We start from the raw sequence: 12,361 nt of genomic DNA on the forward strand, positions 1-12,361 counted from the left end.
TAGGCATAGGTAGCTGGGATTATTCTGTAGAGAATATTTGTCCCCTGTGGATTGGAGAACCTTTTTTCTTTAATGAGGTGCTTTTACATTGGTATTGTCTGAAGTTCACCTGTGTCCTGGTTGTCACTGTGCACAGGTTTGTGTGCTGGTAAGCCAAGATGAGTAGGTGGGGGAGGAATACACACACACACAGACAGGGACTTTTTTTTAGCCTAGAAGATTTTCCAGTCTTAGATACCTGTTCAACAGTTCAAAAACTCTTGCCAGAGGGAAAAAGAAAAGGGAGCAGAGCAGGCTCAAGGGACCCTGCTGGACACAGTCTGCTGCAAATCCACCAAGTCATCCCGAATTCAAAGGTGGCATAGGAGAGGTTATATAATAATATTACAGTCCTAAATCCATGTATTTGCCCACTTCTGTAGCGATGTAGCTGGGGACTCCGGTTGGTGTTCCCACACTTGTGAATACTTCCACTCTTCACCAAGCATGCTCAGGTAATTGAATTAACTGGGGTGGCTGGAGAGAAGTGATGGGCTTAAAAGAGTGACAACTCTTCTTTCCTCCCTGCCTCCTTTAGGTTTGTTTTCCTTGTTTGCCCATGGCCAGTTGAAGCTAGCATAAGTATTTTTGCTACTGTCAGAGAGCTGTGACTGGCATTATATGCCGTATGGGCCCATTGCTCTGAGCCTTTTTTTGCAGTGCTATTTTTAATGCTTGGCTTCCGCAAGAGGCTGATGTTCCACCTGTCTGTGTTCAGAGGAAGACTTCACTGTTCTTTCTGATGGGGAGAGCCCCAGGAAGAAGTACAGTGTGGTACAGATCCTGCTGAGCTTGTGTTCATCAATAAGTGTGTAAATTAGCAATGCCTCCTGTGAAATCATTGTTTGAATTTCTCTATCTTCGAAACCTGTCAAGAATTTTTAGAAGCTGCTTCCTATGGCTGGGCACCCATATAAGTCCCCAGATTTTCCCTTCCACTCTTAGATGGGGACTTGTAGATGTTAAAGGAACAATGCCACATTCTAAAATAAAAAAATGAAATATGGTCTCCCCTTGTTGGGTTGTGGGTTTTTATTTTTGGGTGTTTTTTTTAATATGTACCAGTAAGGATTTTGCTCCATGGAATGTCTCATTGTTGGTGTGCCAGCATTGAGCTAGCTGTCTGGCAAGCAGTCTGTTTTGAGCAGAGGAATACTTCCAGGTGAAGTGCTTCTTGGTGTGCTCTCTTGTAGTGTTGTAACTCACATTTTAGAGATAGGGCTGTGTGTTGCCGTTTTTCACCTTTTTATTCCAGTCACTGGGAGACTTCATTCCTCATCTTGAGTATGCTGTCCCAGCAAGATGGTTCCTTTCTGCCTGGAGGGACCCAGAACCCTGGTATTTTGCTGTTGTCTCTGGAGGTGACATTTACCAGGGATCAGCACAACTCCTGCAGTTGGCCCCTGTTGTGTTCATCAGAGCTCCCAGCGTCAGTAATTTGAGGCACGCAGATGCATTGCAGCGCATTACTGCGTAGCGTGGGAGACACGTGCAGGTCAGGAGAAACCTTACCTTGCAAAAGATGCAGAGTCAAGGAGCTGGGTTATCTGCCAGCTGCTACTGCTGCCCGTGGGAGAGTGATGCTCTCCAGTGACTGCTCTTACTCATTGTGCTTCTATGGCAGCCAGGCATATATGGCTTTCCTGACAGACCAAATTCACTCCTGGGCTTTAGACACAATATGGATTTATTTCTTTTTAATGTTTAACTAGTGAATGTTCCAGCTGATTGCTTGATGGCTTATTTTTGTTCTGCCTCTAACCTTTACTAAACAATGCCAATGATTTCTTCAAATCAGTATCTTATTTAACCCTCTCTCCATGCTGTCAGCCCATGCATGTTTTAGCAGTGATTCTAATGACACATGAAGAGGCACCAGGTAGACTGAGCTACACTGAGCCATGGGCACTTCCTGAACTTGCTTGGTGAATCTGGGAGCATTATAGTAATTATCTTTGGGTTTGTGGGTTTTTTGGTTGGTTTTTTTTTTTTTTTTTTTTTTTGTCTGCAAGCTTGTAATGGTTTCTTCTAAAACTTTTCCATCTGGTTAGCACATAATGCATTCAGCCATTAAAGCACATACTTTTTGTTTGGTTTTAAGTGGTGGGGTTTTTTTTATTGACATCAGAGGCAATTGGATGGCAGGTCTTAAAATGTTTCTGAAGTATGTAGGTCTGAAGAAAATGAAAGCAATTTTATTTTCAAGGAACAGTTTCTAGATTTAATATTTTTTAATATAAAACAGTGAGAAGGAAAGACAGTACAGGTGCATTTGTATTTTCTTACTCTGTCCTTTGGATAAGAGGTAATTGAGAGTAGACCTTTCCCCGAATCCAGAACTACAGAATCTGAGTATTTGACTGAAAATGTGATATTTCTGTTTTCAGGGAATAGAACAGTTGAAAAAGGAAGAGAGAAGATGGGCTAAAAAAACAAAATGGATGAACATGAAAGCAGTATTTGGCCATCCGTTCTCTATAGCATGGCTTAGCCCATTCGCAACACCAGACCAAGGAAAAGCAGACCCGTACCAGTATGTGGTCTGAGGAATTCCTGACCAGCATTTCCACTAAAATAGAAACATATTACAGCACTACTGTTACAAATTTTCCATGAATGTTTAAAACAAAAAGCAAAACAAACTTTTTTTATGTCTATTAAATGGCTGATAATTGCAGAGGAAAAACAAGCCCTATATTCCACCATTTTAGATAATTCTATATCTCTGGCTGAAACTGCTGCTGCTTTTTCTTTTTTTTTTTCCTTTTCTTTTTTTTTTCCTTTCTTTTTTATCTCATTAACTTTACTGGCATTTGTTTCTCTCTGCTTTCTGTATGGCATAACTAATGTGAAGGGGATCCTCTCTTCTCTGTTATGACCCACCTCTTCTGAGTAAATTCTCATGCTGTCTCCTGACTGTGATGAGCTCTGTGGATGACATGTGAGTGCCAACAGCCCTACACAGACACATTTGGACTTCCTGAAGGAACACATTGCTCTTTCATAAGTGAACTTGACCAGGAAAGCAGATACTTCATGTACCAAAAGGTGCAAGACCAGAAGGCAACACAGCAAGAGAGCCAGTTGACCTGGTGATCACAAACAGTTAAAGTACTTGAGCGTTGCCAACACCAATTCCCACTCCACCCTCCTTTTTCCTTCCAGCCACAGAACTGATTCCATCTTTCTGGCATTATTTTGTCTGTTCCCTCCCTTGTGTGCAGGAAATTGTTGCCCCTTTAGGATAACTGTGGCAGATTTAGAAGACTGTTTGGATTATTACATGCCTTACACTTCCGGGAAAGAAAGAAAGCTAATTTTCAAGTGTTTAGAATAGCAGAATCATGGTTTTTTTGTGTGTGTTTGTCTTGGTAAATGACTTGTTAGAGCAATGCCTGCTAAGCGGTGTTAAAGTGAAAAACTGACATGAATGCCCAGATTCCTATAAAGACTAATATTGCTGGGATGTGTAAGTGTTCCAGGGTGATTGATTCTATATTGTTAGCATTGCCCTGGTTTAGAGCTTTGTAAATCTTTTCTCCTATTTATGCATACATGTGTATGTGTGTAAACACAGGCACATATATGTGTAAGGGTTTGAAATTGGGAAATATTTATGGTAAGGAGCATGCATGCTGTTATGAACTGTGTGGTGATGAAAGTGGGAGGGACAGAAGGCATTCCAAAAAATGGATAGAGCTAAACCATTCATAATTACAACTGGCATCTTAGGTTCAGGCAGGAATTTTATTATATTTTTGATTCACAACTCCCATGGGCTCATCAAATGAATTGCAAACAAAAGAAATACACAAATCAGCTGCGTCTGTGACTTCCAAGGAATCTTTTCTTTCCTTGGTTTAAAATATTTTTTTGGAAACTGACCTGTTTAGACTGCTTCAAAGCCACGTGGGAAGGGAGGGAAATCAGGGAAGGAGAAATTGAATGGATGTCTCATTTTGGAAGTAATGTGAATGCTGCATCTTTTCAATCTGTCAATGCTTCCATATGGAAAACAAATGCAATAAAACTTTTCCAAAAACTTGTTTGCTGTTCTTCCTTTCTTTGCTCCAAATCTTAGGAAAAATCCGTAATGGTTTTCTGAACTTTCACTTCTGTGTGCAAGCAGGCAGAAGCATATGAAGGTTAATTAACTTGAGTGTTCAACTTCTAAGTTGAAAAGTGAGTTAATTGGTAATATACTGATCTGTTAATCAGTGGTTTATTTCGCCACTGGGGAGAGGCTGTAACTCTGGTTTTAGTGTGTGATGGTGTTTCTCAGAGAACGCTCCCAAGCTTAATAGTTAAGCTGGATCTTGGGCCATGGTCAGTCCAGCTGGTGAGACACGTGCAGGAGATGATTTGAACTGGTAGAGAATCTGGCCCTTACGCTGCCTTGATGCAAAATCAGATTTATTGAGGAGAGAGGCTTTTTATATTGAGTCAGCTAGGGAATTAACTAATTAATGCACCTCTCTGTAGTTCACTGCTTCAAAAATTGTTTTGATTACAAATTCTACGTTCCAGTTTGGGTTTATTTTAATTACCCTTATTAGCTATGCGTTCTGGAGGAAGATTGATTACATTTTTCTGGCATTTTGACCATCGTGGAAAAATGCCTAGCTACTGAGTTTTTCTTGCTTCAAACCAAATGCAAATTGTTAAACAGCGTTATATAGTACTGATATTTTCAGTCAAACTGTGTGTTTTGTTTTTTAAATGAGGCACCATCCCAGAAGTGCCACCGGTACCTGTTGTGTGTGTGTGGCGATAACCATGGCCTTCAGCTTTCCTTGTGCTGCACGGCTCGGTGGTGCTGTTTGGTGCAATTTGAATGGTACTAAAAGTAGGACAGTACTAATAGGAGAAAGGCAGACTTACTGGTTAGCTGACGTAAAGTATTTTCTTGGTCAGGACTACCCCATTTCAGGTGCTAGTTCTGTTTTAGTGTGGCCAAGAGAAATTGAAAGAAACTCAAACAGGGCACTTCTGGAAAACTAAGTGGTGCTCCAAGCAGAAACGAGTGCAAGGAACTGCTGTAAGAAAAGTCTGCCTTAATCGTGATTTCCAGTGGTGGTGCTTCCTGTGTCTTCTCTGTAACCATCAATTTGTCTCAATGCTTGTCTTTCTGGTTTGCTCTTTCCTTTCATGTCTTAAAAGTGCATTGAAGGAAATTAATGCATTTCTTCTAACATTCAAGAGCTGTCCTGCAGATTGCTTCTGGGTCAGACCATGCAGCCCACCGTCCTTCTCTGGCTCTGGGCAGGAGCAGATACCGAGGGCAGTAGTTGGAGAAAGAGAGTATATCCTACAGCATCGCAGTGGTCACAGGTTAACCTTGTCTTACTGTCCCCATGTTTGCAATGTTGTGCCTCTTACTTAAAGAGGAGTGTCCAGTATTTTATATTTCCTCAGTGTATATCTTCTCTTTTCAGTATTGGTTCAAAATTATGTGATTTGAAATAGGGAAAGATGATGCTTTCTAAGCACTTTTTTTCTTTTATTAAGTGGAATAGCTGCATGATGGGAAGGAGAAACAGGTGTTGGTTTAATTCAATACAGAAAATTCTCACTTTCTTTAATAATGGTGAGAGATTTATGCAAGTATTTTTTTTTTTAAAGTTTCATTAAACAGTAATGAGTTGTCCAACAGCTGTGCATTCCTTCCACCTCCCTTAGGTTCTTTTTAAGGCATAACCTCATGCCCTACTGACCATGTGGCTGGCAGCCAAAAATAGATCAAGATACAATTATAAAACTTCTGTTTATTTTGAAACCATGCTGTGAAGGGATTAGTGAGGTCAGGTTGGGAGAGAGAAAGTATGCCTCTAGCTGCTCTGATGAACTGCTCCCTAATTGGCATTAGCACAACCTCAGCCTGACCTTGCTTATTGCCTTGGTTAGCAGATGCTGATAGGAGCAGGTGAGCAATGTTTTTTTGGGAGGAAAGGATGGGTTTCTGCCCAGAACTGTTCCAAATCTGTATTCCCAGTCTAGATGGCAGCAAGGATTGAAAGGGATTACACAAATGAGTGAGGGCAGGGTTAAAGCTTGTGCTTGCAGAGAGGGGTTTAAATGCCTGGTGTCTGTCTCTCCTCCTGCTCTGTGCTACTTGTTTTCCTTTTCCCTAGATGCTCACACAGTAAGTGCTCCAGCCGTGCTCCAGCCAGTTTGTTACTGACACATGGGAAAGCTCTGCAGTTTGCTAAGGAACATTGCACAACCAAAGGTGGTCTCTTGCTTTAAGCTGCCAAAGCCTCTGCCTCCTGGTTGCACAGCCACTGGGTGCTGGAAGTGCAGTATCCCAGAGGAAAAGCTCATAGTAGTGCTAGAACGCTTTGCCAAGGGTCTGCTGTGCACAAACTCTGCTCCTCTCCAGCTTGCCCAGCAGGGAGGTAAGGTCGGGCCCTGGCTGTGGCACACCAAGTGTGGCATCCCAAGGGACCAGGGGCTGCAAGGGATTTTCCCTGGAGCACTTAAAACGGTACATTTGCAAGCTTGGGAGCAGAGTGAGGTGCTGCAGGCATGTGCTTAGCATTCAAAGTCCTTCAGGGCTTGAATTTTTCCCAAATTACAACCCTGAGGAATTCCGATTTGGTGCTGCGTCATTCCTTTCTGCACCTTCACTGCTGGGTTTCTCCTAAATCAGCACGAGAAACAGGGCATGAATGAAGGAATGAAGTTCACAAAAGCTTTGCACGCAGTGCTGCGGTTTCTGGTGTGCTTTCTTCTGGGTCTGCTCGTGCTGACTCAATGTTCTTGCAAACTGAGCTGCTGCTGCTGTGTTATTTGCGAGGCTGACAGTGAGTGCAGCTGTGGTGCTGCTGAGCTGCTGCCTGTATTCCTTTCCTCCCACTGCAGACCTTTGAATGTTCTGTGTGTTGTCAAGAATAATCTGTAGAATTAGTACGTGACAAATGTACTGTTCATCCAGCACTTCTAAAACTCTTCTTTCTTACAGTTTTAACTGAATTTGCGCTTTTTTTTCATTTCCTTGAGCTTCTCAAAACTTGGATCCAGTATTCTTGCTTCTCTAAGAACAAACTTTCTGTGTGGTCACTCGTATATCATTATGAATGGATCATACACAGCTGCAGATCTGACTCCTCTCTTAAATGATACAGAAAATGGGCATAAAAAATTGTGCCCTATTTCACACAGTGGCAGCCTTAAAAAAAATCATTAAGAAAATAAATTTTAGTTCCTTATTCCTACATGGAGAAGACTACCAGGAAAAAAAAAGTCACTGCCTAAATTCGATAGATCTGTTCTTTAAGTACAATCGAAATGTTTGCTTTACTGAAAATGACGTTCTTGAAGGGAGAATGAGTTAGAATACTGATTGACCAAGGCTGCGGTCCCATTTTGAAGCCTCCACTTTCACCTGTACAGATTTTCTCACCTCCCAGCAGGTTATCTGGCTTGCATTGTGATTTGTCTTTGACAATTTGGTAAATGGAAGTTGTGTTCTTAAATATTTGCTCTTAACTGGCATGGAGTGAGCTTCTATTGACAAGCCTAGGTGTGGCAGTGGTAAATTCCTGATTGCTGGAAAAAAGTGCAGTATTTTGGCTGTGCCTGAACTATTGCAAAAAAATGCCCAAACAAGGTGAAACTCTTAAGTTGTATTTTGTCACTCCTTGGAAGGATTAAAAAAGCCACATGAGAAGAGGTCCGTGTTTCCAAAAAGGCTGGCTTTTCAGAAGCCATCTCTGTACCCTAAAAATCAATAGCAACTGATGCCAAAATACATCAGCAAGATTCAGATTGTCCATTAATTTGATCTCGTGTGAGGGTTTTGCTGTTAAATTTGGAGATGAAACTCTAATGCAGGGTGTCTGTCTTCATTGTTAACTCAAACTGGAATAGCATCAACCTGGCTATAGGTAGGCAGTTCTGCATGTGCTACAGTGCTTGGTGCCCAAATACCTGCTGTATGTGTGAGACAACCATGAACTCTTCTCTTCTTGCAGGGTATTGAGCGACTTAAAAACCAGAAGCCAACCTGGGAGAAGATCAGCGGCTGGGAAGGAATGAAGCTGGCGTTTGGTGGTGCCTTCTCCCTGGGTTGGTTCAACCCTTTCTCAAACCTGAACTGCAAGAGCCCAGTGCTGGCTGAAGCAGTGGCAGCAGCTCCTGCATCTGAAATTATGACCCAAGAAGAAATCGAGCAGTTTCTGGCTCGAGATGTTGCCATCCAAATGTTGCGTGAATAAGCAAAGCATCCTCCACAATGCCAGGAGAAGCTTTCAGGTGTTCCTTTTAATAATTACTTGTGCTGGAGATTTAAGGGTTGCTTTTTAGCATATTTTCTGGTGCATTTAAAAATTCAGGAGTATTTGTCTGGAACAGACCCTACAGCACTAGTAATGCAAATCTCCAGAGAGAACTTCGTAAGTGATGGGGTTCATAAGCTCCTTTTCAGACCTGTGTCAACTGCTTTACTGAGCTTTTCTTAGATGGCCTTAAAGGACAGTTTATAATTGTCAGATAGATTGGTTCCAGTTCCCAGAAATGTGCCATCCTAGGGAGTCTGGTTAATCTTTGTTCTTAACAGCCCTTTGGAGGACTAAATGTGTGTGATGGCAAGATTAGGCCAGCTCTGAAGGTTTTCTGGAAAAACACATCCACTTTAGCCCATCCCATGGGTGCTGCCTCTAGGTTATGAAAGCTGCTGCCACACTGATCTTAGCCTAGGTGGGATACAGGGCTATGGATGCAGCACTTGGATGAGCTCACCCTGGGTGTAACTCCTTTGGGCTCTGAAATATCTCCAGGGGTTAATTTTTACCCTCTGTGCTTGTGGGACTGCCCAGGACTGGTGGTGCATGTTGGAGGTGGTGGGCTTGTGATGGTGCCAGGCTGGTGAGAGCATTCACCCGTGGCCAGTGCAGCTAAGAACGGGCAAATGTTGGCCGGGTTTTCGAGGTGCTGGTGGGGGGAAGCTTTTGCCCCGGGGCTGTGGCTCATTCACATGTGAGATGTGTGAAGCAGGAACTGCCTGGCTGAGCTCTGCAGCCCAGGGAGCATGGAAGTGGTCTAGGCCAGGTACCAGGGCTATTTCCGCTGTCAAAGAGAGGGTGATGTGAACACCCTGTGATGGAGGTGCTGCTTCTCTCTGTTTGACTTGTCTAAGTTAGATGTCTCTCTTTTCTTCTTTTCTTGGTAGCTAGAGTTGGTAGAGAATGAACAGTGCCTCCTAATCTTACTGGAGTTTAACACTGTCCTACTAGTACGTGCCATTATGCAGGGTTTCCTTACATTAATTTTGCAGCCAGCTCCTGGGGAATGCTGGTGAACCTGTAGAAGGAACACTCGTCCCTTGAAGAGGGCATCACTGCAGGTGGCAGTAGTGGTAGCAAAGTCATGCAGAGATGTTGCCAGCCTCTGAATTCAGATACGCTGCAAACACTTGGCATCCTCCAGATGTCAGGGTACTTTTAATTTAGACTGTTTTTCAATTGCTTTTTTTTTCTTCTGTCATATCCCTTAGATTAATTGTCATTAAATTTGCAAGAGACTAGAGATGTGCTCCTGGCTTCCCCCCCCCAGAACATGCTTGCTTTTATCTCCCCCTCCCCTGTAACATGGACCAAAGATAACTGCTTCCTCTCAAAAGTAAGAGAAAGGAGTTTTTGGGATGAAAGCATGGTATTGTGAAAGACCTATATGAAGTTTTTATTATTTATAGGAGTAATATCAAATGGAATTTGTGCAAGATTTTTTTCCTGTTTTTTTTTAACTCCTCAGAAAGCATCTTGGTGTACATTAATGGTGTGACATTCAGGACTACTGTGGAGGGATGGGATTCTCTCCTGGACTTGTCCTCTGCCACAGCAGTCTCATTTTCTGGCAAAGGTACTGGGAACAAATAGAGTGCCTTGACTGTTAGGAGCACAGCTTGACCAAAATCCAGAGGGTATTTCCAAGTAGTTGTCCCATCCTCTGTTCCCTCTGGATATCTCTTCTCTTTGTCAGTGCAAAATAGATCTAGAAAACATCATTAGGAACTGTGTATTTATAACCTTTGGGATAAAGGGAAACGCCCCACATTGGAGGGGAAACAAGGTATCCTCTCATGTCATTTAGACACGAGGTCTTGAATGTCTTTGCCCTGTGCAGCTGTGTGGTGTTGAGGGAAGAAACTCCTCCTTCTGCACTAGACTATGTTTATCTCTGTCAGCATCCCGCAGGAAATGGATGTCAGGGACATACAGATCTAAAAGGAATTTCCTGTAGGGAGCAATGGGGATGTTGAAGGAGGAAGAATAAGAGTGCCCTTTTTAGCTCACATTTTCTAATTTTGGCTTGCTGCTCCACCTCTGCATCCAGTTAACATCCCTGCCTCTGGTGCTGTGTCTGCAGTGGGAATGGTGCTACAGGGAGAAACTAGTTCATGGCTGAACATCACCTTGAGGCAGGCATATAGGGATGTCAGCTTGGGAGGGACCCCCATACGCTGCGTTCCAGGGATGCTTCTCAGAATGGGGACCCCACTCTGGGACATGGCTTTGGGTAGGCGTGGATGGAGGCAGCCTAATTTCTCCTGCACTCTCAAACCTGGCTCACTTCATCAGGAGAACAGTGGTCATTTGTTTCTGTTTCCCACCACTCCTATTGTTCCTCAGGTGCTGGCGTTTCTGGGTTTGTTTTTTTTTTAAATAGAGGAAACAGAAAAGTAGTGTGAAGAGGAAGGTGAGAGCCAGAACAGTCATCTCCCCTCCTCCAGTTACAGTCTGAGTGAGAGACAGGGGCGTGTCACTGTGCCTTACACAGAGCCTGGACAGCCAGCTCCAGCTGTGATGCCCCCAAGATGTGGCAGGGTGACTTCCTATACCCAGGAAATCAGTTCTGGTGTTTCTTGTCTGTCAGTCTCCCTTGTCCCCTTCCAAAGTCCCAGTACCCCTTGGTGTATCTCCTTTCTGTCTCAATGTAGTGTGACAACTCTCAGAAATCCCACATTTTCACAAGTTGGAAAAATTTGTTTTATCCGTAGCTTTTGTATAAACCTCCTTCTTTAATGATTGACTGGTAGCTTGAGACCAAACATAATTTTCATGGAATTGAAATGAAACTCACTGTTTACTTTCCCTTCCCTCTACACACTTCTTGCCCTTTGTTAGAGCATGCCTTCATGTTCAGACCATGCAGCTATGGTCCTGGCTGGCCTGCCAGGTCCCAGGAAAGACATCCTGGAGAGCCTGCTTGTGGCGCCCTAAGTGTATGGGGCCAGGGAGGATGCTCCCCCTGCACTGCACAGTGGGACGTGGTTTGCTGGAGGTCCCATCACTGCTCTGACATGAGGTGATGCTCTGATGAAGTTAATATGTGATGGGCAGGGTCGTGGCAAATGTGGAAAGTGTTCTCGTACTTCTTACCTGGTGTCTTCTACAGCAGGTTTTCTATGCAAATAGAGAATTTACATCTCTTGAAAAAACACATTTTTTGCTGTTTGTAACTCCTTTTTGTGCCTTCAGTCCCTGTTGTACTTACTAAAGAGCTAATACTTCATCTTCCAAGGACCACCTGCTCCTCCCTACCCTGTGGACAGGATGCACACGGACCCTGCACCCACTCTGCCTGTGGAGAGGAGCTCCCACTCCCTGCTATGCCACCACAGGAGGTGTAGGAGGTGGCCTTTTGGGGACCCTGTGCTGCTGTGGAGCAACAGAACACCATGGGCAGAGGGGCAGCAGGGGCAGGGCAGCCTTGACCCCCGTCCATGGCCTGGCAGCCACCTGTGTGCTCCTCTGGGAGTTGCCCAAATCTTTGAAACACAAGAGAGTGGTTAAAACCTTTTTGCCTTTTTATGTCCTTCCTAGTTTTTTTCCTCTTCCCTTTTTATGGGCTGGCACATAACCAGATGTAGTCACCATTTCTTTTTTCCACCCTACTGCATTAATGCTTGAGCATTTGCCTTTTAAATAAACAAATAAATTACCCCCTATACTACTTTGTGACCTGATTTCATCTTTACCTGTGGAAACGCTGGAAACCCCAGTGCCACTCTGCTGCTGGCCACGCTGTGGGACCTTGCTAAAGGTGTGCTCAAGAGTTGCTGGGGTGTGCAGTGCAGTGGTGGGCTCCAGCTGTGCACAGCTGTTGTCTTCTCCAGTGTGACTGTGGCTGGAAGAGCTCCTGATGTACACTGCCATCGAGGTTCTTCCTGCCCAGCAACATTCAGGGTGGCAGGGGAAGAATAGATGTTGTACATTTCTAATGCTGCTGGAGATGGCTCCTCCTCCAAAAATGCCTGAAAACCCCCAAAAGAAGTGGGATAGGAAGCTGTATGAAAAATGGTGTTTGGGGAGACTGTGCTGGG

At 43.8% G+C, this 12,361-nt stretch overlaps 1 protein-coding gene across 3 annotated transcripts in view; it reads left to right on the forward strand.

Moving 5' to 3' along the window:
• Positions 1 to 11,986, forward strand: part of ZDHHC3 (zinc finger DHHC-type palmitoyltransferase 3) — a 34,011-nt gene extending 22,025 nt beyond the window's left edge. For 2 of the 3 annotated variants that reach the window (XM_048299674.1, XM_048299682.1), the window contains exon 7: positions 8,013 to 11,986. In XM_048299674.1, the coding sequence (XP_048155631.1) occupies positions 8,013 to 8,255 (243 nt within the window). In that variant the 3' untranslated portion in view covers positions 8,256 to 11,986. Of the gene's footprint in view, positions 1 to 2,426; positions 4,086 to 8,012 lie in introns of those variants that run through there. The other variant, XM_048299684.1, reaches the window with a different exon arrangement.
• Positions 11,987 to 12,361: the final 375 nt, after the last annotated feature.

Source organism: Corvus hawaiiensis, chromosome 1 (genome assembly GCF_020740725.1).
Source record: "Corvus hawaiiensis isolate bCorHaw1 chromosome 1, bCorHaw1.pri.cur, whole genome shotgun sequence".
Lineage (NCBI taxonomy): Eukaryota > Metazoa > Chordata > Aves > Passeriformes > Corvidae > Corvus > Corvus hawaiiensis.